Source organism: Aspergillus stella-maris (assembly GCF_047715825.1).
Source record: "Aspergillus stella-maris strain CBS 113639 unplaced genomic scaffold BDV14scaffold_12, whole genome shotgun sequence".
Taxonomy (NCBI): domain Eukaryota; kingdom Fungi; phylum Ascomycota; class Eurotiomycetes; order Eurotiales; family Aspergillaceae; genus Aspergillus; species Aspergillus stella-maris.
In genome coordinates, this window is record NW_027396806.1 from 199,943 (window position 1) to 222,869 (window position 22,927).

The following is a 22,927-nucleotide window of genomic DNA, read 5'->3' on the forward strand; positions in this document are numbered from 1 at the left end:
TAAAATACGGTTGACGTTCTTTGAGGCCGGTTTTTTTAAGCGATTTTGGCACTCGTGACTTTCTGTTCTGCTTGGGAGAAGTGGGATGTAGGGATTGGATGCATCAATGGTAGGCTTCAGCTTGATTGGTTCGAGGTGGAAAGCTCCGACCTACTCAGGTAACATTCGGATTCTTGGGAACATGGTGGTAGTATAGATGGTATTTATTCTTCGTAGGTCTAGGTTCTATTATACAAAACAAGTTAGAGGGAAGGAGGTCGGTAGGGAAAGCAGGTAAGTTACCTACAACCTATCCACCCCATCAAGCCCATCTCCATCTCCACTTCCATCCCAACACTCACAGATCAAATCCCCATACTTCCCAAGCAACCCATCAAAAACACCCCTGCTCACCTCCTTCCCACCAACCGTCGTTTCTAAAGAACTAAGCGCCGCCAACAGAGCATCAATATCCTTTTTCCAGGACTCACTCTCCATCCCAGTCTGACTGGTTAATCCTGATGAGGTCGAGAAGCTTTTCAGATCAAGAACGCCCTCAATGGCCTTCCCAAATGTCAACGCCGTTAAACCAGGCGTGATATGGTATGCTAGAATTGATACATCTGGCGCGAGACCATTGGATGTGTTGAATGTTGATGTTTCGTCTGGTCGACCTGAGAGGATTTGGGTGGCTATTTTATTTATCATCAACGTTGCTGACCGGCGGTAGGATTGAAGGTGAGATGATATTTCTGTTGTAATGATTGAGTTGTTGGTAGTGGTGTTTGTGTTCGTGAGGAGGGGTTTCAGCGACTCAGATAGGATCAGGATGCTGAGGTTCCAGGGGAGAAATATTGAGACTTTGAGATGTCAGCAACTGATAATTTGACTGAGTTCGGGAGTTGGAGTTGGGAGTGCTTACTGGAGGATATCTTTGAGCGGATGGAAAGGCGATGGAGAGACTGTATACATTGTGTGATGAAGGGGTCGAATGTGTCGTTGAATCGTCCGATATAGATTACGGCATCGGATATAGCATGTGATAATGTCTCACTTGTAACTGAGGCGGGGGTTGAGAGTAGCTCCTTTACTCTGATAATCTCCCTCCAGACGACAAAAGCCTGCGCAACCATTCCGCGGCAGACGGTCGGAACACAACCGTCGAGGCTCGGAACTAAATCCGCAAAATCCAGCGGTGCCGTAACCGGAACGTCAACTTGTCTCGCCAGCTGAACCATCGTATCACCCGGCGTACTAGCTTCCAGCCTTTTGGTCCCGATATCCGGACAGGGGAGCAAACACCGATGATCACCCGTAAGAGCAGCTCCAATGTCGCGGATATATCCAGCCCAAGAAACGACGCTAAGGCTCGCCTCAAAGATAGACTTGTACATCGACGACGGTCCAAGAATGTCACAGTGCTTTTTCACCAGTCGTTGCAGGTACAGGAGTGTCTCTAGTCCCCAGCAAAGGAACTCGTGCTCTGGAACTGATCCTCGGGTCTTACTCGGTATAGCGACGCCATCAAATAGGATCAGGGCGTAGATCAGGCGGAAGGAGCGGATATATTGTGCTTGGGTACTTTGAAGTAGCGAGCGGGCTTGGAACCACGCGTCGGTGTATGCGTCGGCCAATGCATCTGGTGCTTGATTCTGAGAGGTTGAGAGCCATTGCATAGAGAAGACCCTTAGCACCGCCTTCAACGTGTCATTCGATTGTCGACTAGCAGACGCAGAGAGCCTGTTTCCATACAGTCCGCTGAATTGGTCTAGGAATCGGACGATTCCAAGGGCAGTCATTTGAGGGCTGGAGCTACCGAGCGTTGGGATATGAGGTTGAGCTTCAGGTGTTTTTCCTCGTTCTGAAGAGGTTCTATACTCTATGAGCCCTGACGATGATCCAGCTGCAGGGAGAAGCCCTCCTTGTGACTCCTCAGCTTCAGCCCCCGCATCATCGAGTCGATACCTAGAAACCGTAGCATAGAGGTTACACTCAAACTCCGCGAATCTCGATGCGGAGCCAGTAATGATCGTATTGTGAATCTGAGCGAGTCGAGCATCAATAATAGTCGCATCTAGTCTTGCGTTTAGAAGATAAAGAGGGCTTCTTGTTGGGTTCCCGCTGAGAAGGGAAGTGATCCGGTGGGGGGGTGTTGGCGCTCTCGGTGGCAATGGAATCAGATCCGTCTCAGCCCCAATATAACGGTATGACGCTTCGGTTGATGGCTCCGGTGAGAATATCGACGGATCCCAGAGGCTATTTGGATCTGTTTGGCCTGACAAATTTGGCTCAGTGAGATCTACAGCGTTACCCTGATTGACATCAAGGTCGAGCCAGGCGTCCCATTCAGTTGCATCGGGTATACCGTCGACGACACTTTCAGTCTGCCGATGGGTCTCGGGAGCATTATTCCATATTGAAGGCTCAGAAGAACTAATTCCTCGTCGTTTCGTAGACTTGGCAGTGGACTTAGAGATAGCAAAGTCGAAAGTGCAGGTCTTCCCCCGGCGCTGACAATTAACGCAGGTAGTCGCAATTCCATCTGTCGATGGCGCGAAGAAGCATCGCCGCTTGACTTTTCGACACGGATCACAACTACTATTCTGGCGGCGTTGGGTTGAGGTCATTGCGTCATGGTATAGTTTAAGCTTGGTGAGTGAGGTACAGATGATGATGTATATATTTCCGAACGTGCGGCTGATGGTGGTTGCTGACTGAGCGGATGACTCAATCCGCTGTTCCCCGACCGTACTTTCCTCCTTGCTTTGTTCCTGTTTTCTAGTAAAGTTAAAATTAAACATCTTGCAAGTATCAGAAAACCGCATAAGTAAAACTTTGAAACTATCATATCGTACACGGAGTAGAAAAAAAAAAAAATGGAGATGCAACTTCCCCCGACGCGGAGTCGAGCCGCGGATCTCTCGATGAGATGTGTACATTACAGTCGAGCGCATTAAACCAACTATGCTATCGGGGGTTGAGTGCGCTCCACTTAAAAATTCTAGCTAACATATTCAGCACCACACAGTCAGCCCTCAACCACGGTTAAAGTTATGCAGCAGCACGCTCAACGCACTCCACGATGAAACGCGGGTTACTCAAAAACGGACTGTGTCCCTCTTGACATCTTTCCACTGTAAATGCGCCCTTTGCTTGCTCGATCATGCGCTCTTGCACTTGCACTGGTAAGGCGCGATCATTTTCGCACACGATATATGTGCTCGGAATCTCAGCAAAAGCGGAGTACGTCGTTGGGACCATCAATGGGCCAGGCGGGAATGAGCCCAGCAGACTCACAGCCTCATCGATATCTTCTTCCGAACAACGATTATAGAACACGCCCCGGATGGCTTCCTTGTGAAGCAGGATTGCGCCGTCCTATTCAAGGTCATTGATCAGCATCTCCCCCACAATCAGTCAATAAAGTTAGGGCATGTCATACTTCCGTCATAGGCGGCGGGCCATACTTTGCCGCCAATTCCTCCCTCTCCTTGGTAATGCGCTCCTCTTCAGCTCCAACGGGCGCAATCTGGCCTAAGTGCGTTTGACCTTCTGGTATTGCCATTGCGCACATGTAAATTAGGCGACGGACAACAGTGTTATGCCCCTCCTTGGCGCGCTGCTCCTTTCCAAGACCCTTAACTGCTTCGCCCATTGCGACGCCGCCGAAGGAGTGCGCGAGTGTAATAACGTCGCGACCGCTATCGAGTTCAGCTAGGATCGCAGCGCGAACGGCCTCAGCGTCTTTCTCCCAGCTTTGGAGGGGTGGACGAGTTGTCCCTGTGGGGAGAGAAACAGCAAGGGCCTTGAACCCCTTGTCGCCAAGTGCATCGATGAGCTTGGTATAGTGTGCCGGAACATGCCATGAGCCAGGCGTGATGATGACCGTAGGTTTTGAGGAAGACATTTTGGACTTGAGAGGAAAGATGAGACTAGAGTGGAAAACCGGGGTTTGGATATTGACCAATGAGAATGTGAACGGAATTATGTACATTCAAAGTCAATCGAAGACAAAAACGAGGGTTTTTATAGATCTTTAGCTGGCGGCTCCGCGGGCAACCATGCGGCGGTTCCGCTGCTTCGGAGCCGCTGCGGCGGGACCCACGTTTTTCGCCTCCCAAGTGCCTTACCATTAATGACTTGGGATGGGCGGCCTTACGAAAATTATGTTTGATGTAGCTGGGTTTACTATGCAATAGGCCCGAATGTCCCTATCGATGTGCGATTCTACGATTGCACAAGGACACGCACGTATCCCTCCAGCAGACACCTCAATATGCAAAAATGAATGACAAGAACGAAACGAAAAGAACTAGATACTCAGACCAAATCGTGAATCATGCACTCTGTAGACATGTCGATGTGGAACTACCTAGAGAGGGAAGTATTCTAGATATAGAGGTAGGTACCTAACAATCCGACCGAAACCTCGTCCCCGCCACAACCCCCCCAACAATGTCCCTCAAGCTCTCACTCCCCATAAGATCAAACACCGTAACAGGTGCCCCAAGCTCGCTCGCAAACCAATTCCTCAGATCCACGCCCACCAGGGAGTCGATGCCAATTTTGTGGATCGGCTTGTCGGGGTCGATGTCCGCCACTGGCATGCCGAGTGAATGGCTGATTTTGGCGCGCGCCCAGTTCAGCACGAGGTTTGTTGCTTCTTCGTCTGTGTGGGCTGCGTTGAGGGCGGCTGCCTTGCTTATGGAAATTGCCTTGGTGCGCAAAGCGTTGTTGGTTCCTGCTGGATCTGAATCTGGATCCGTAGCTATACCTGTTGAGCTGGAGCGGGGCGAAGCGGTCATTTGAAAAAGGTGATTGAAGAGAGGGCGCTTGATGGAATGATGGAGATCTAGGCCCCTGGAACTAACTGTAGAAGGCAGTTCTAAGCCAACGATGACTTGCGCGTCGTCTAGTCCAGGGGAAGCAAGGTCCGGATCCGCATTACAGATATGCTCGAGCAACGCGAGGAGATCCCCTGTTTGAAGCTCCATTAAGTGCCCGAGGCGCCTCAAGGAAGCAAGCAATGTCTTATTCGTTGCGACGGCGCCAGCTGACACCATCAGGCCTAGATCAATCGATACGGCCCTTTGACCCCGTTCTATTCTATAACGCGCTAGTGCATCCTGGAAGGTATTTCCGGCTGCGTAGTTGGCCTGGCCACGATTGCCGAAGACGCCGTTTGTTGAGGAGATGAGGATGAAGAAGTCGAGGGTTGTGCTGGTGGGGAGGGTGATGTGCAGGTTCCAAGAGCCGGTTACTTTGGAGCGTGTGCTGACTGTCCAGTCTTTGTGCGTCATGTTCTCAAAGAGGTTATCCTGTGAACGAGGGGGTCTTGGTTAGGGCTTTATTTTTTTATCCAGGCTCTGGTTTTGGGGGAAACTGAGGTGACTTACCCGTAAGACCATCGTTGCCTGGATACACCCCCGTATAGGTGGCATTGAGATGGCCAGATCGCTCATGACATCGACTAGGCGGGGTAGGTCGCCGATATCGACATGGGGTGTAGCGACCTTTACGCCTTGTAACTCAAGCTCCTTCACCAGCTCCCTTGCTGCCGAGGTGGAAGCGCCAGACCGCGAAAGAAGGATAAGATGGCGAGCACCCCTGCTAGCCATCCATCGCGCAAATAACCGGCCCAGTCCACCAAGCCCACCGGCTATAACATACGAAGCATCACCAGACAAAATACGACTGGGCTTCGTCAAACACTCTACCTATAACACAGAGTAAACAAAGTATCTTAGATGATGGCATTTAGCAACTTACCGGGATGGTCATTCCGTCTGCAAGTTCCACAATACGCTTTTTGAGTATATCTGTGTCTTGGAAATCACGAAATGCAGCGTCGACTTTATCAGCTGGAAAAGTCTTTAGTGGCTGGGGCGGATGTAGGTCCTGCTTTGAGTAAAGATGCATGGCGTCTTGAAAAGTCTGACCAGCGAGCGTCGGGTTGGCCTCGAACACATCGGAGATGTTCAGTCTAGCGTAGGACACGTTGTCAAGCAGAGACCTCGTTGAACTGCCTCCGCGCCAATTCCTGCCGATATCCATATCAATGACACGGCCGCATGGCGCAAGAGAGCCTGACAAATCGATACCATCCAGGTGCGAGAGAGGACCGACCAGGACGTCGATCTTCTTCACCTTCGTTAATTGGTGTATATTAGCCACGAGGGTGTCGTGCCTCGTGAGTACTACCACGTCCTCGTCACAAAGACCAAGCGCTCCACATATAAAGTCTTTCCTATTATACCCGTCTACAGCCGCAAGAACCCTGGCGCCGCATTTCAGAGATACCTGAACAAGCAACTGTCCCTCGCTCGTGCATGCCTCGAGAACCAACACCGTTTCACCCGGCTGAAGCCTAGCCAGGTTAAACAAAGCGTAATGCGCCGTCCAAAGAGCCGTAGGGACCGAGGCCGCCTCAGCGAAACTCATACTTGCTGGAATCCGAACAGCATTGGCCCCGCGCACGCGCACACGGGAACGTGCCAGGTTCATTCCAATGACACAGACTGGGTCCCCGACTGCGTGGCCCGAGGCGCTGCCTGTCATCGTGATAATACCCGAAAATTCCGTGCCTAGATCTAGCTGGTCTGTCTGGCCGGAATATACAAGGTAATCGCGGAGGCATAGACCAAAGGCTTTCACGTGGACGATTACTTCGTCTGGCTGTAATTCCGTTGAAAATTCGTCAAGCTGTGCATCTTCAATGTACCGTAGCGAGCCGGAACGACTGAGATGCTCCCTATCGATCCGGAATACAGTGTCTGTCGAGATCTGCCGCGAAGTCTGGCATGTATGCTTGGCGAGACGTGAGGTCCTGTCGTTGATCTTGGTATTGGCGGAGATGCGAGGGATTTGCAGTATACCCCCTTTACTAACGAGATTGGCTTCTAGAGTTTCGAGTGCAGACGACCGGATATGCTTGACTGTCTTTGTAATCAGACGTGCGGCCTCCTCTTGCGTTTCTCGGTGATCCAGAATCAGAGTCACAAACTTGCGAGTCGAGTCCTCGGAGGCGAGAGTCCGACCTAGACCCTCTGCTAAGTGTTGCTGGGGGTGGTCCTCTGGAGAAATTGACTGGCCGACCCAGAGGGTATCTTTCGCTTTTGTAAGGACTGACTGAAGATATTCATAGATATCTGCCGATATACCATCTAGAATAACAGCGTGGACCTCGAGCAAGAAAACAACGCATGTCGAGGGGTTAACATCCAGAAGTGCTGGTTCCTCTAGGCTAACTTGTGAAGTGGGAACGGTTGCCAGTTCCCTTATTGCTTCCGCAACCTGAGCTTGATGATGATTGCCCGGGTCAGTAACCAGCAGGAGCCGACAGTGGGCTACATCCGACGAAGAGGAAGCACCATCACCAAGAGCAGTAGAAAGGAAAATGCTACTATATTGGCAGTCCAAGTGCTCTTGGCCCGGGACCTCCACATCAGTCCCCGAGAAGCCACCTCGCCCAAGAGCCTGATCCCACACAGATGTTTCTAGACAGGGACTGAGCGTAGACCGAGCCTCATGCTTCAACGGCTCCCACCACCCCTTAAGCAGTCCAAAGGCAAACCCAATATGAAGCGCACTTGGTCTCGTTATTTCAAACAGTAATAACTTGCCCCCGGGCTTCAGCAACGTGTGAATGTTGCGCAGGGCTTGATCTATGTTTGGAGTCGCGTGTAGGACATGCGATGCTATGACTAGATCGTACTCTGCTGGACGAAACGACTGCAGAACAGGGGCTCGCGAGATATCAAGGGTACGGAAGTGCATAACACCCTTGTACTTGCGAAACCTATCGCGAGCTCGACCAAAAAACGCAGGTGAGATATCGGTATAGTCGTATCTCTTACATCCCGGTATCCCATGCGCAAATAGAGCTTCCAGAAGCCGCAGCGTTTGTCCCCCTGTTCCTGCGCCAACTTCAAGAACATTCAGCCAGGGGTTCTTGAAGCACATGTGCTGAAGATATACCATGACCGGGTGCGCGTAAAAGGGGCTTGATAGCATTTCCTCGTAGTATCTGTCCGCGAGGCCGTCACGGAACATCAGATCCAGCGGGTCGATTTCACCTCTGAGGATTGGGAGTAGATTGCGGCCTATCTGCATGAAGAAGTGTCCCTCAACGCCGGAGCCTTCGGTTTCTGCGATGAAGTCCTCAGCGGTGGCTTTGTTAGCTAGTAGTTCTTGGACTGCTGCGGTGGACGCGTCCTGTTGTAGAGCCTTCTGTTGATCCTTCATCCACGGGATAAAGAATTCCTGGAGGTGATCTGGAATATGTACCGGCGAGTGCATGTCAAGGTACTCCAATGTCGTGTGGATGAAGTACAAGATGGCACTTTGCAGATTCCGGTATCGGGATATCGCTGTAACGGGCTCGTTGGGTCGTCCACGTGTGATCTCCTCGCGCACCTGCTTGTTATCCATCGTCGTAATGTCCGGCTTCCAAAGTAGCCTGGTGCATAGGTGCCCAGCGTTGCTGCTAGTGCTGGATGATGTGGCAGGCATACTGTCGATGAACCTGGATTGAAGACCCTCTATACCGAGTATTGGAACTGCAGTCTCTTGTGTCAGGGCAATGATGGTAGAGGCTGTACCTCGATTAACGCACTTTCCACTTGCGACGGCCGCGAGCCAGCCGCTTTGCTGTGGTCGTGCTGCACTGGTATCAATCCAGATACGGGATGCCTTAGCAGGCACCATTGCAGGTAGGGTGCCCATGTCTTCTTCGCCACTTAGAGCTGGCAGGACAAGTTGTGCCAATGCGTCTAGTGTACAGGGGTGAATAATATAGTTTGGCCCTTCATCTTGACCATGGGTGTACTCTTTCCAGCCATCGATATCGACCTCACCTGCTCCTTGGCCTTTTGGTCCCACACGAACGGAGTGGAGGTTTTGGAAATAAGGCCCGTACTGAATCCCACCAGATGGTGGATTGCTGTAAACGTCAACAGACCTTACGCAAGCACCTCTGACAGACGAAGCCCAAGCACTCAAAGAAGGTCCATCAGGCATGTGCGAGGGCCGAATATCACCGTCGAAACACCCTCGAATGTTCCCACGGCAACATTCAGTATAGGAACCACCTTCAAATACAAACAACATGAAGTGAAAGCAAATGAACACCTCGGGTCGAGATACTGCCGCCAAGGTCAACTGTGTCTCGACCTCATCGCGGTTCTGCGCAAACCTAATCGGATGCAGAAATTCGACATCGCGAAGTTCGATACCCGTTAATGAGGCCTCGTCCCCCAACACATCCATCAACCCCTCGATGGCCATTACAACCATCGCAGCTGCAGGGACCAAGATTACTCCGTCGATGGTATGGTCTCGTAGCCAGAGTACCTCGCTGGTGCGCAATGTGTTCCGCCACTGCGCTAACTGCGGGTTCCAGTCCAAGCTTCGGGTCCCTATCAAGTCGCGGCGTGGTGTGCTCTTCAGGCGAAAATTCTCACTGAGACGCCCTTCCTTCCAGTGCGGCTGGGCGTGCGTAAATGGGTACGCGGGCATGTTGGGATAGACTTCCAGAGGTGGTTTTCGGGGAGTGCTGTTCACCGCGAGAATATCCACTGGGAATCCTGAGCGCCACAGTTTACCGGTTGCCTCCATCAGGAATACATGGGAGTTCTGCCCGCGTTTCAAAAGTGGAACGTAAGATGGCTGCCGGGTATCGGGGAAGCGCCTTAGGGTTTCATGAACGGGGCGTTGGAGTGTACTGTGCGGGCCGAGTTCGAGGAAATGGGAGATAGAGAGGTTGTTGCTTTGACACTCTCTATTCCCTGGAGGTGTCTGGCGCGTGGTCCTTTGGCAGAGCTCCATGAGCCTGACTAGGGAACCCTCAAACTCCACCGTCGAGACTAGGTTATTTGTCCAGTACTCAGGACAAGTGAGAGCGCTAGCCTGGACAACGTCGCTTGTCACTGATGATATCATGGTAATGGAACTATTCGCCCTAACCGGACCTGAATTCACCTTTTTATCCATAGCCAGTTGGTAGTCCTGAACAATGGCTCTCATAGCGCTTGAATGGTATGCAACGGGGACGCGTAGCTTACGAGTAACAATCGAGTCGCTTTCAAACCAGCCCTCGAGAATATCAAGCTGCTCCTCCTTCCCCGTCAGTGTTATATTTTGGGGACTATTCACACAACCAACAGACACCGCGATGTCATCCCGGAGTTGGCGCAGTCGAATGAGGTAAGGAAGAGCGGCACTTCGCGAGATGCCAGCCGTCATCATACCAAAGCCGCTCATCTCCCTCGCAAGCCGTGAGGTAAAGTGCCCTCTAAAATATGCGACCACGGCGGCTGAGAATCGAGACAGACCTCCTATAGCATACGCCGCCGCAATCTCGCCAGAGGAGTGACCTATTACTGCAGCCGGGACAATTCCAAGGCTGGCCAGGAGATCCACCAGCGCGATTTGAAGACATGTCGTTAGGGGCTGGGCATATTGGGGGTCTTCAATGCTTATGTCGTTGGTATCGTCCCGTAAAATGTGCTGGACCGACCACGAGCAGTCGAACTGCTGTAGGCATTTGTCGAAGAGGACGACGCTTTCTCGGAATGCTGTGTAATGGAATAATTCCCGACCCATTCCCAAATATTGTGCGCCTTGGCCAGTGAATATATATGTCAGCTGCGGGTTGTCTTGGACTTTCTTTGGGTTCGGCGGTGGCACGCTATCATCAATGACTGAAGCTTTACTATCATAGGCAACCGCAAAGACCCTCCATTCAAAATGGCTTCTGCGTTCGGCTAAGGTATATGCGATGGACTTGGTATCGCACGCTCGGCCCTGAATGAACCCACGATACTCGGTTGTTAGGGTCTGCGCCGCTTGCTTATCCCTTGCTGACCATACGAGCAGGGTTGGTGTTGGTTCTGTGAGTCTTGTATCGTTGCATATATACCCCCTGATGAGAGTGGGAGAAGCTCCAAGCAACGCGTGGGAGGATGGTGGAAGTTGCCGAGTGCGGTGGTAGCCATGCAGGCCGTTTAGCTGGAGGTAATGGAATGCGTCGTCCATGACAACAGTTGCATTTGTCCCGCCGAATCCAAAAGAGTTTACCTGTCATGTATGAGTGCCAATATACTAACCGGGAGGTTAAACCTTACACAGGCTCGCCGTAGCCCTGCCGTGGGCCAGGGGATGGGGTCTTTCGGAAACTGTGAACACCATTAGGGTAGGGTACACTAGGCGGATAAGATGAAGTCGGCACTAACTCGCAAATTGAGCTTATCAGCGTTGATGCGGTTATTGACCTGCTCCAATCCAGCAATAGGGGGAATAACGCCGTTTTCCAGAACAAGGATGGTTTTCACAACCCCCGCCAGCCCACTCGCGCCTTCAAGATGACCAATACTAGCCTTCACCGCACCAATATACAGCGGGTCTTGCGCGGTCCGATGTCCACGAAACGCCGCTCCAATTGAGGAAGCCTCTACAACATCCCCAATTGCCGTACCTGTGCCATGGGCCTCGAAGAACCGGGTTGGCTCCATATCGAGATTTGCAACGCTATAGGTGTGCCGGATTAAGCGGACCTGCGACTCGATGCTCGGCTGTGTGATTCCTGGGGTTCTGCCATCCTGGTTGGACTCTGCGCTTCGGATAATGGCTCTGATGGTATTACCGTCTTGCAGGGCGGTTGAAAGGCGCTTGAGAACAAGCATCACTAGTCCCTCGCCCCGCGCATAGCCGTTTGCGCGCTCGTCAAAGCTCCAGCATTGGCTATCTGGTGAGAGAAAGTTAAATGAAGACATCATCTTCATGAAGTTTGGATGGAATATGAGGTTTGCGCCGCCGATGAGAGACTGGTGAAAGGAGATGTATGAGCCGGAGTTCTTCCAATCCCTAGCCTGGCTTGACCACCGTTACATGAGGGTGGGTAGGTACATACCATGGAAGACTTGCCAGATTGAAGATCCCGACAGGCCAATTCCAACGCAACCAAGCTGCTAGAGCAAGCAGAGTCCAAGTTCATCGAGGTGCCTTTGAGATTGAAAAACCAGCTAATGCGGTTCGCTAACATGGCAGGTGAAACCCCCATTGCCATGTAGGGCTGCTTTATCTCGTAGTCCTGCTGCATAACGCTGAGAAAATCGTTGGTGAAACACCCCGTATACACAGATGTGTTGGAGCCGGAACATTTAGCGATGGGGATTCCCGCTATTGACGTAGCAGATACCTGTTAAGTTGCCATTCTTCTGTGTGTCGTAGATGGCAATGGGGATAACTCACCATCTTCCAAGGCGTGATATGTCGTCTCCAGCATACCTAAATGTTGGGGATCCATGCATGCCACCTCCGCCGGAGGAATAGAGAAGAACGGCGCATCAAATGATCCCAGATCCCTATCAATGAAGTGGCCGCCACGTACGGGAAACTGCAAGAAGCTATTTGTCAATACCGGATTAAACTCGTAAATCTCAAAGCTTACTGTTCTGGCCCGACTGCCATCGGGATGATAAAATGTATCAATATTGAATCGGCTGCGGGGGACATCGGTGGTGGTTGATCTCCCCTCGCAGAGGAGGTCCCAGAAACCACCATTGGTAGTAACGTCCTGGGGGAACTGGAATGCAAATCCTATAACTGCAATGGGATCAGCCATAATGAGACCTCAATTACCATGCGAAAGTAGGTTCCGATGAGATGTCTATCTCTCCTGTCTTTGCCATTTCAATGAAAACCCGTCCTGGGAAGCCACAGCGCTTTCCTCGGTGCCAGGGATACGCAAGATAGGACAGCAGAGGAACTAGGATACCCTGAGATGACACAGACATCGGACTCTATAATCATCTGCAAATACGGCGTCTTGGGGTTACACTGCTGCACCGGAGGCTCCCCTCCCAGCCAAAAGCCATTCAAGCAACCGCCCCGGCGTCTCCGGCGCCCTGCGGCTATCTTAGGTGCATGATCCTAGCTACCACCATTGGACTACGAGGTCCCTTGATACCCTCGCTCTTAGGTGGGCGTCCAAGCCGTCAACTCCTCGCCCCGCAGAAACACCGTCCAGTCCCACCATATGGGCGGTTTGTCAAATTCTCGACTGCGGCATACCCACTATGACAGTCTATGCTTGGGGCTGAAAGGAGAAAGAAGGGCATAATTCCATTTACTCCCTGGGCCCTTGGGTGAGCATTCAATATTTGTGCAGTGCGGCGCGCATGTCTCCCCTTTCTCCACCGCTTCCTAGCCATCGCTACGTACATTTGCCTTCTTCCATACCGAGGTCCGAGCGGCTTGAGAATACCATGTCCTTCTAACGATATATCTGTCGACCCAGAGATGATCTGGAAGTCCAACTCGCAATAATGTAGGAGCATCTGACGACGCTTGAGCGAGCAGCGGGAGCGACTGGTGCAACACTGGCAATGTCTTTTTTTTTCTTTCTTCTTCTTTTTCAGTAACAGGGCTATGTCGCAGTGGGATCGCCAGACTTGCATAACTCTGTGCGAGCTTAGCAAGCAAGGCTGCTTACAATACCCAGCAGGCAATCCGTTGTTCGCGATGTCATCTGGCGCTTTGATCCTCGATGGCGGGGCTATTGTGCAGCTATTTAGGGTATCGTGTAGCAGTCCAGTTGTTTTTAAAACATCCCCTGACTCTGACCAACGAGAGAAAATCTTCATGTTCCTCCTACTTGGCATGCAGATAATCCTCGAACTGCCCCATTCGCCTGCTCTGTCAGCACCTCTTAGCTGACATCCACCCAGATCCGAGGGCGAAGGCTTATCTGTTGTCAACGATTGAATGTAATTATCCAAGCGTCAACAAATGTCGACAGCCTTGGATGCATAAGGATCATTTCCAAGTCAAACTGTCGAGTTGGGTTCCTCGTCGTCACAAACATACCTCAGAGCTCGAACGCCAGACATGGAGAACCAGCTTCCAGAGGTCTGCTCCAGCGAGAGCAGACAGCCACTACTACGGGGCATATGCATTCTTTTTATCGTGCTGAGCACCATTGCAATGGCCCTCCGCTTTATCTCCCGCTGGATCGGAAAGGTCGTCACCTGGCGGCAGGACGACATCCTCATGCTCCTTGGCTGGCTTTTGCTTCAAGCTCTTATCGGTGTCATACTTGGTGCGTCGCAATGCCTTCCACCCCCTTCCTCATCCCCATCGCAAGTGGATCTAATCAACTACACACCCAAACAGCAGACATGCAATACGCAGGCGTAGGCCTGCACCAGTCCTGCGTCAGTCCCGAAAACATGCGGATGTGGGCTATCCTCCTCTTCGCGCTGGACTTCCTCTACGTGCTCTCTGTCGTCCCGCCGCGCCTGGCAATCCTAAGCCTCTACATATCAACGTTCAGCGTCTACCGAGTGACAAAGATAATCTGCTACACGACGGCCGCGGTAATCATCACGAATATGATTGCCTGCATCGTGATAAGCTGTATAATTTGCCGCCCGATCCAACGGCTCTGGGACCCGACTGTAGCCGGGTACTGCCTTGATATTAATAGCGTTTATCGCGCTGTGAGGATTGTCAATATTGTTACGGATGTTGTTACGCTTGTTGTTCCGGTGCCGCATGTGCTGAGGTTGCAGGCGAAGAGGGCTTTCAAGCTCGGTGTCTTGTTTACGTTTTTGTTGGGGAATATGTAAGTCCCTGTTCTTCTTCTTTTTTCCTTTTCCCCTTCCAACATCGTACCTATTCTGGCGATTTATGCCGTATCGGATTAATACAACCAGCGCTAATCCCTGAATTCACGTATCACAGAGGTCTCATAGCCGCCATCGTCTCGCTCTCAAACATCTCAGGGACCAGCGCCGTGGCCGATAACACCTGGTCTGCCGCAAAACTGCTCATGTGGGGTGTTGTTGAAGCCGGCACGTATCTCATTGCCGCGTGTTTAGTCTCCTATGTGCCCCTCACCAAGTGGATTTGGGCGGGGTTCCGGGGAGTGTATACCGATCGGACGAGAAATGCCCAGATTCGCTTACAGACGCAGCCGAGCTGGGAGACTGGTAGGTCTCGAGAGCAGTTGAGGCCTGGGGAGTACGATCGGTATCCTGGTTATGGGGGAAGGGAGAATAGGGCATCTGTGAAGATTGCGGTGAAGCGGGACTTTGTTGTTGAGTCAGCTTGACGAGTCCGTGGGCTAATGTGATGGATCGATTGCGCTTGGTATGGTGAATATTTGGGTGTTCATGTCTAGGTAAATAGAGTAGCCGTGAGTTTTGTATCGTCGTTGAATATAAGTCTTGATGATGGATAACTGGGACTTTGGAAACGGCCACCGTTTACCAAAAGCTCTCCTATCAAGTCTCCTACCTACAACAGAATCTGAGAGACCACCGCAAGCCCTTATACGCAGGTAAGCAAGCTACCTACTCCGCCAACCTTGCAACAACAGTCCACCGAGTCCAAGCCCAAAACACCCCGTCCCGAATCTCTCTCTCAACCTCCGGCAAAAGCCTCTCAATCTCCTCCGCCCACAGCTGATTACTAGTCTTCTTCGCAATCATCTCCGAGATAACAAGATTACATTCATGGCTCGCAACAGCCATATACCCCGGCGCATCACGAACATCACGCTGCACATCGCACAGTCCCGCCTGTGCACATATTTCTTCAAGCCTTTTCGGCCAGGTCGGGGTTAGCGTGGACCCGCCCGGGCGCTGGGAAACGGCCACATGCCAGAATGCGGTCGAGGCGCTTGTTTTTGTGTTGGGGGTGATGGTTTCGATGCGCCAGCTTGTCATGTCTGGTTCGGCGAATTGGATGTAACCATCTGGCTCTACGGTGGTGGGTAGTTGTCAGTTTGCCTGAGGTCTGCAGGGATTGGATTCGATGAACTTACTCAGTAACTGAACAAGTCTGCGAACAACACTCTCAATCTTATCGTCCAAAATGACAAGCACAAAGTTCCTTACATGCACTATATCATAGACGCCTCGAAGATGAGCGGGCACCTCCTCGTCCGCTAGCAGATCCCAATGATGAAGTGCCATATTCGGCGGGAGAGATTCATGTGGCGGTAATGCGGCGAAGGATATATCTAGGCCGTCTAGCGTGACGGATGGTGGGAGACGGCGCGCGAGGTCGGTGAGCCAGATTCTAGATGTGTTAGTTCAAACAGAGAGCTTGAGTCTTGAAGAATGCTAAGTAATGACGTGAGACGCACCCAGTGCCGGTACCGACATCTGCAATTCGAAGCTTCTCATTGTCTGTTGGGATTGAGGGGTGGATGTGGTAGCCGAAGAGTTCCACCCAGAGGTAGTGTTGGAGGTTGATACTATTGGAAGACTGGGTATTAGCTTGTTAAAATGAGAATACCATCAGTAACATAGGACACACCGGTTATTGTCGCGGAAGTCGCGAGCAAAGACGTACTTGTCAGTCATATCTCCTTGGAACGGTTGATGAGGAGGTACGACGGGGTGTGCTCCACGATATCAACATGTCAGCTTTATTTTTTTATACAACGGTCGCTTTGTTCCAACCCTTGATAGCAAGTACTCTCAGAGATGTCATTTATGCACCTGAAACGCTGGCTTCGTGGTTCATTCCCTTTGGTGCACTCATTTCCCCAATGGTATATCCCGCAGGAGGAAAGAAGCCAACAAATCCCAGTAAGCTTGGGTAAGCATGAATGCACCTCTAGGACAACTAGTCAAACAGCCCCTCGGTGTGCGCACCGAGTGCATCGACCAAGGCACTTCTGTAGCCGCAACGTGAGCCGCTAGGTAGGGATGATCTTGTGCGAACGAGTATCAGAGAGCCCAGACTGGCTGGCTGGATTGCTAATTGGGCTGTTAGATGAAAACGCCCATTACAAGTGAGGTGTCGCTTACGTTGCACAGAATTGACTCATTAAATCTCTATGTTACATTAACCCCGCCGCCACTATCCTATCGTATTGAGCTGCCCCCGTCTGGTCCAAATGGCAATTCAAACTTCCGGTCGCTTCCTGGACACTCATTGGCAAGCAGGAGGGATGGAGAGCTAGCATATTCTGGCGTCCCGTACGCATTCAACATTGCCTATTACGCGGTGGCCGAGTGGTTCAATAAGCTTAGTTACACAAAGTAAGACGGGCTCAGAGTTGACGTGTCAGCTTTGTTCATGTGCGTCTTTGCCGTTCAGCGGATTAAGTCAGATCCACTCCCGGACTCCTCGGGACTTGGGTATTCCACGGCGAATTGCCCTATCATACCCTTGTGGTGAGTAGTTACGTTACTTAGCAGGAGAATGAACCAACATAATATGCAAACAGCACAAACTTACGTCATACTGTTAAGCGGCTTCTACAGGATACGATATGTCGACACAATCATAAAATCCATTGTCGCAGAATGCCGCCAGGAACAACAGTGTAGTAACCCCCTCTATATATATGCACTGAAGTACGATATTCATCAAGAACCCTCAATAAAAGCTGTTTACCTGTCCTACGCCCCTGCCGACTCAGCGATCAACCCCAGCAATCTCTGATGACAAGGAGTAACCCTTCCCCATATCCAGAAACACAAACATGTCATAGAACCTGTGGACCACAATTCCCGTCAAGCTACCCACCTAGGTACCATAAGTACTTTCCCATACGCAACCGGCCGTTCGACCGCGATTGAGATAGCTAGAAATATATGGATGGATGAAAAAAACGAAGTCCAGCCTGACCACCACGCTCGGCATTCTCTGCACTTCCCTGCGAGGACCTTGAGCGCTTTCTCATGTTTGGTGTTCCCTTGTAGATCGGCATCAAGGTCCTCTGTGAGAAGATAGACATCGCTGACGATGGCAGAAATATCAGCATTTTCTGCGGTGGTCCCCTCGACCGACTTGTAAACCTCGTATGTGCCAGCGATAAGCTTTGAGGAAAAATCCACGAACGGCAGGATTGTGCCAGCCAAACCAATTGCGGATAGGGGATTCATGACGAATCATGGTTCGGAGAATAAAAAGACGAGGACGTGACGGAATTTGCAGGTTTGGGATGAGGGGCAGTGCACCTTCCAGTCGCTGCCCGGTGCACGATGGACCAATTGGCTTAGCGCACAACGCGCACGTTACCTACAGTGATTATCCATGATTGACAAGATAGAGGATGAGGCTGGCGGCAATAAGAGCTTTACCAGCGTTGGACTGCTTCGTACAGTTTAACCTGCAAGCGGAATGAATTCGTTGCCAAAGTTATCATTGGATTCTGCTTCTCCCCACTCGAACATCAGGGTTGTGCGGGGGTACCCATTGCTATCGGCCGCGCTGAATAAATAATTCATCTTTAATCCGGTATCTGAGACGCGACCTTTTGTTGTAGACATCGCTACCTTGCACTACCGAGAACCGGAGGATAACTATTGTACACTGCACACAATTAGCAAGGGAAAGACTCTCTTTGGAATTATTCATCGAATCAGGGTTGAAAATTAGTTAAATATATCTTTTAATCTTCTAACTATACTACATCTTCTATAAGATCAACACAAAAGTTCGCCGGTAACCAAATGCCCGTGTTAGGGCTTCTTGACGTAACGTTTCCTATGGTTCCAATGTTCCAAGGACTAAATCTTGTACATTTCTTGGCTTAGGCGCAATACTCCCAAAATGCATATATCCTGCTACATACAAAATCACCAATTCCCCGTCCACCAGATACCGAAAAACTATCCCTAAAGGAGCCGCAGGATACCCAACCATCAACCCAACCCTCACACCCAGCACCCAGCATCTAATAAACCAACCCTCACTCACTCACATCCCCAAACTCCAACCTCCAAATCAAGACTCAAGCCACTGCGCCGTAATCCTACCCCACTCCGTCCACGCAGTCTGATGATAAACAGTCTGCTGGTGATCCGCCGCGTGCTGCATCGCCTGCTCGGCAGACAAGTACGCGAAGTTGATGAGGTTGCGGTGCTTGGCGCTCCCGATGCCCCGGTGTAAGGTCGGTCATGTATAGGTGTGTGCCGTCGCAGCGCGCATGGATGCGGTCTTGGCCTGGGGTGAGGTAGAATTTGCTTATGTACGTCATTCTGGGTGCTTTGTTCTTGATTGACCTGTTAGGTAGGGTGTGGTTTGGTATCAGACAGCCTTGCCGAGGAGTAGTAACCTATTGCGACAATAGTATCAGTGAAGCTTCTACAAGGACCAGAATAAAGGTATGAGAACCTTAGACCAGATACCCTGAAATGATGTATCCGCATTTGCTCGCTAGGAATAGTTCTGGCTAGTTCGATTGTCCACGGTCTTCTTGGGAATTCTTCCTCCCTTTTATACCTTCCTACCGTTGTAGGATCGCCGCTTTGGACATTCCTCAATCCACCTTTCACAGAAGCCACAATCTTCAAAACAGGCTTTGAGAGCTATACACTCTCTGTGTTGGGCCATTCCCGCTGGTCCACGTCTGTTAGCATGCATTCATCGCATCCACTTACTATGAGCAGCCTTGCGCCAAGGACAAGGCTGTCAAGCTGTATAGAAATGACATGTCATTTCTGTAAGATGGTTTGAGCGACGGTCTTTCAGCCTGTAATTTTTGGAACCTTGTTCCAAGATAATAACGTGGATGTTGCCCGGGCACTGTCATGTGTTTCCCTTGCCTTCAGCCGTGGCAGCTACCATACGTCCTGGCTCTGCCAAGGCAAGGCTGTAGAGGGAAGTTATTTCATTATTCTTCAGCGAGGGACTACTCTCCAATCCAAGAATATGATTTTTGCTCATGGCTTGGTCCTCTAAATTGGAGCGAAGCTTGTTGCGAATCGAGTCCTCGAGCCCTATATCAGTGTAGTCGCGGCATCGGTAAGTTCCTTGAATTATCCTTCTCTAGCATTCTTTCTATTGAACGAGTGGGTCAAGTCAAGCCCATACCCATGTTCTTTTAAGAGAATTAAGACTTACAGGAGAGCAACACTAGATCCTATCCAATGTACCTCGTCGTTACTGCTAAAAGGCTCCAATATCTTCGTGGAAAGTTTCAGGACAGACTGATAGGACAGGACCTACTCCTGGACTGCCCGTCTCGGAATTGTAGAGACATATATAACATATTGCACCTTGAAGCCTCTTTTTGTATCTCATAACGATTCATTATTATTCAAAGCATTACGTTAGAGGGGAATGTGCTATAGCACGGGCACATTCGGTCAACAACAAGAGATCAAATTCCGGCGATGAAATGGCAGTCCTTCATTCCAAGTCTTGAATCTTCATGCCAAGTGTATTGTTCAAGCTGTGACTGTCAGTGAGGATGCTGACAAACTGAAAGTTGCTGAGCTGGAAGTTGCCTGCTGACCAATTTGAAATCATGTGACGTATCGCAAGCATGACAAATCGGCGCGTCGCGTCAGGAACCCATCAACCCCCTTCTGTAACTTCTGCCAGGAAGACCATTATCAATCAGGTAATAATGCCTCGAACTCGCAAAACCGACGACTCGAAAGGGGAGCGCCCCGCCAAGCGGCCTCGCGCAACAAGACGCCAGGAAGCCAGCGCAAATTCAAGCTCGACCTGCATTGCACCGCCAGAAGAAACACCCGCACCAGCACCACGCGCCCAGCCTGAACCCGAAACTGAAATTGTCAATCCACTTGCTGAGCAAGATACCCAAAGTGAACCCTCTGTACCGGTAGAGCCAATGTCTGCTATACTTGCACGGTACAAAGCCTGGAAACGTACGTTGCACCTACCCTCATCCTCAACACCAAAAACCAACGCTGACAAATCACTTTCTGCCTACAGTAGCAGGAAGCCCCCACGACACAATCTGCTTCGAGTGCTCAAAACCCGACGAGCTCTACCCGTGCAAAACCTGTCGACGGTCCTACCATTGGCGCTGCATGTCCCCCGACACCAAGGCGAACTATACCTACGGGAGCCCCTGGTTCTGCGCCGTCTGTCTGGCGAGGGGATGGCGCGAGAAGCGGCCTGTTATATCACCGCCTGTTTTGCCCTGGTTGAACGCAAGTTCCTATCCCGCTGGTTCTACACCGGATCCCCCAGAGGTGCCTGTGAGGGCTGGTGCCGAGGAGACTTCTACAGCTGCGAGAGCGTCCAATGCCCCGGGGCCCCCGCCGGTGATTACTCGGTCCACGACGCAACAGCCCCAATCTCAAGATTCACTGCGCCCCATCGTAGTTGGTACGCGTGGTCGCCACAGCTCGAACGCCCGCACGCCTGCACCGTCCGGCCCGCGCAAGTCCCGCTTCAATACCCTCTCTGAAGAAGTAGACTCTGCCCTCTGGGTCGTATACCGAGAATTAGAAGGCGTTCCACTTCTCAAACAACAAATCACAGACCTTCAGTCCGAGGTACTCCGGTTACGGCAGGAACTCAATATCACACGCAATGAACTGGCACTTAGTAAACGGGCTGTTGAGCGGTCGAATGCGAATGTGTCCGAAGCGGAATTGCACAGACTCCGAGCGGATGCTGCGGATAAGGAGAAAGCTGTTGAGGAGGCTGAGCGACTGGGAACCATCAATGCGGAGCTTACACTCGATAATGGAGATCTAAGGGAGGAACTTGATAAGTCGAATGCTTCGTTGAGGGAGTGGAGGGCGAGACTGGCTAGTATGCTTGGGGAGTCTGGTTGATGGTATCAGAGTGTATGCTTATGTACCATTCTCGCTGTATAATACAGACGGTTCTGATATTGCATAGCACATTGAAATATATTCGTTTCTGTAGAAAATTGGTGCAAGGACGTTACCGCGACAAATCCCGCGCAGCCCCTAACCTAACCTACCTAACCAACCATCTGGCATCGCATGTCCAACAAAACAAGCCCAAGCCATCCATCTAAGCCCTAACATCAAGCCCCCACCCAACCTTCGCAACCCTCGCAACAACGGCAGCACCACATCCAAGTAATATCGCAGTACCCGCAAAAACCTGCCCATAGATATAATCCCCACCCGCCTCCTGTATTAAAGCCCCCTCAATCGCCGGCCCCGTAAGCGTCGCAAACCCCACAAACGACAATATCATCCCTAGCCTCGTCCCCGTTCTCTCAGGGAAAGGTGCCATAGTCGTTGCCGTAGCCGGGAAAAGGGTTTGCAGGGCCGCTGCTATGATTCCGTACACGGATGCGAATGCGTAAAGGCCGGATTCTGTAGATACGCGGATCCAAGAGAAGAGTAGGATCGAAGCGGAGAGGGAGAGGATGATTATCATGTTTAGCATGCCGCGTTTATCAGCTATTAGGCCTGGTATTATTCGGCCGAATACACCGATGCCATTTAGGACGAGGATGTAATTCATTGAACTGCTAGGTGAAACGCCGAGGATGTCGCGCGCGAAAGTACCAAGGTAGAAGAATGCAAAGTAGAGGCCCCAGAAGTTGAAGAATTTCGAGAGCGTGAAGAATACAAATGGGATTTCGTGGACTGCGGAGCTGTCAATGAGCGGGCCTGTCTTTCGTGGCGGGAGGCGCGGTTTGAACAGTGTTAGGCTTGGAATTGAGGTAACGAGCATGTCCAGGCCCATTACCCTTAATGTCCAGCCGTATCCTATCCCGAGGACATTTAGAAGACAGGCAACTGTAATCGGGTATATGAGGCCTCCCACGGCGGAACCTGACGCTGCGACACCCACTGCAAACGCACGGTTTTGAACGAAGTAGGAAGACATGACGGAGAGCCCGGACGTGAATGTGCGTCCATTGCCAATGCCAACTGCTACTGCCTGCGAGAGCATAATCTGCCAGTATGTCTTGCATAGACTGGTCATGAATATGCCAAGGAGCTGGAGGAACACACCGGCGGTATACACGAGGCGGAAGTATCCTGCGTCTGTAGCTCGGCCGGCTAGTACACCGACGAAGAAAAGGAGCGAGACTTACACGCCGCCGATCCAGGATATCGACGAGGGTGTTTGCGGGAGGATGTCGGTGTAGTAGGTTTGAAAGACGCCGAAGCTGTTGGATACGCCCCAGGAGTTTAGCATTGTTAGATGCATACAGAGGACTTGAGTCAGGGATTGA

At 51.2% G+C, this 22,927-nt stretch overlaps 7 protein-coding genes and 1 non-coding gene across 8 annotated transcripts; 2 read left to right on the forward strand and 6 right to left on the reverse strand.

The window, feature by feature from the left end:
• Window positions 1-282: 282 nt before the first annotated feature.
• Window positions 283-2,606, reverse strand: BDV14DRAFT_197693 (Zn(II)2Cys6 transcription factor domain-containing protein; the record flags this gene model as incomplete). The annotated part of the gene is made up of 2 exons (XM_073772749.1): window positions 283-839; window positions 902-2,606. 2 exons carry the CDS (start codon window positions 2,604-2,606, stop codon window positions 283-285), a joined length of 2,262 nt encoding a protein of 753 aa, XP_073630646.1.
• Window positions 2,607-2,834: 228 nt separating this feature from the next.
• BDV14DRAFT_169003 (alpha/beta hydrolase) lies at window positions 2,835-3,959 on the reverse strand. The gene is made up of 2 exons (XM_073767965.1): window positions 3,422-3,959; window positions 2,835-3,357 (listed from the first exon to the last, which is right to left on the reverse strand). The coding sequence occupies exons 1-2, from the start codon at window positions 3,884-3,886 to the stop codon at window positions 3,031-3,033; spliced, it is 792 nt and encodes a 263-aa protein (XP_073630647.1). The 5' UTR covers window positions 3,887-3,959; the 3' UTR covers window positions 2,835-3,030.
• Window positions 2,870-2,956, reverse strand: BDV14DRAFT_t44. The gene has a single exon. It is a non-coding gene; the product is annotated as a tRNA-Tyr (tRNA).
• A 429-nt stretch (window positions 3,960-4,388) lies between the features above and the next one.
• Window positions 4,389-12,601, reverse strand: BDV14DRAFT_207209 (type I polyketide synthase; the record flags this gene model as incomplete). The annotated part of the gene is made up of 7 exons (XM_073775092.1): window positions 4,389-5,297; window positions 5,376-5,696; window positions 5,749-11,055; window positions 11,211-11,801; window positions 11,888-12,156; window positions 12,229-12,373; window positions 12,428-12,601. The coding sequence occupies 7 exons, from the start codon at window positions 12,599-12,601 to the stop codon at window positions 4,389-4,391; spliced, it is 7,716 nt and encodes a 2,571-aa protein (XP_073630648.1).
• A 1,361-nt stretch (window positions 12,602-13,962) lies between these two features.
• Window positions 13,963-15,091, forward strand: BDV14DRAFT_197696 (uncharacterized protein; the record flags this gene model as incomplete). Its single annotated transcript, XM_073772750.1, has 3 exons — window positions 13,963-14,077; window positions 14,152-14,602; window positions 14,722-15,091. 3 exons carry the CDS (start codon window positions 13,963-13,965, stop codon window positions 15,089-15,091), a joined length of 936 nt encoding a protein of 311 aa, XP_073630649.1.
• A 43-nt stretch (window positions 15,092-15,134) lies between these two features.
• On the reverse strand, window positions 15,135-17,043 carry BDV14DRAFT_169006 (class I SAM-dependent methyltransferase). The gene is made up of 5 exons (XM_073767966.1): window positions 16,800-17,043; window positions 16,303-16,748; window positions 16,130-16,240; window positions 15,806-16,062; window positions 15,135-15,742 (listed from the first exon to the last, which is right to left on the reverse strand). The coding sequence occupies exons 2-5, from the start codon at window positions 16,347-16,349 to the stop codon at window positions 15,333-15,335; spliced, it is 825 nt and encodes a 274-aa protein (XP_073630650.1). The 5' UTR covers window positions 16,350-16,748; window positions 16,800-17,043; the 3' UTR covers window positions 15,135-15,332.
• Window positions 17,044-20,353: 3,310 nt separating this feature from the next.
• Window positions 20,354-21,539, forward strand: BDV14DRAFT_197698 (uncharacterized protein; the record flags this gene model as incomplete). Its single annotated transcript, XM_073772751.1, has 2 exons — window positions 20,354-20,618; window positions 20,686-21,539. 2 exons carry the CDS (start codon window positions 20,354-20,356, stop codon window positions 21,537-21,539), a joined length of 1,119 nt encoding a protein of 372 aa, XP_073630651.1.
• Window positions 21,540-21,744: 205 nt separating this feature from the next.
• On the reverse strand, window positions 21,745-22,902 carry BDV14DRAFT_188164 (MFS general substrate transporter; the record flags this gene model as incomplete). Its single annotated transcript, XM_073771029.1, has 2 exons — window positions 21,745-22,689; window positions 22,789-22,902. 2 exons carry the CDS (start codon window positions 22,900-22,902, stop codon window positions 21,745-21,747), a joined length of 1,059 nt encoding a protein of 352 aa, XP_073630652.1.
• Window positions 22,903-22,927: the final 25 nt, after the last annotated feature.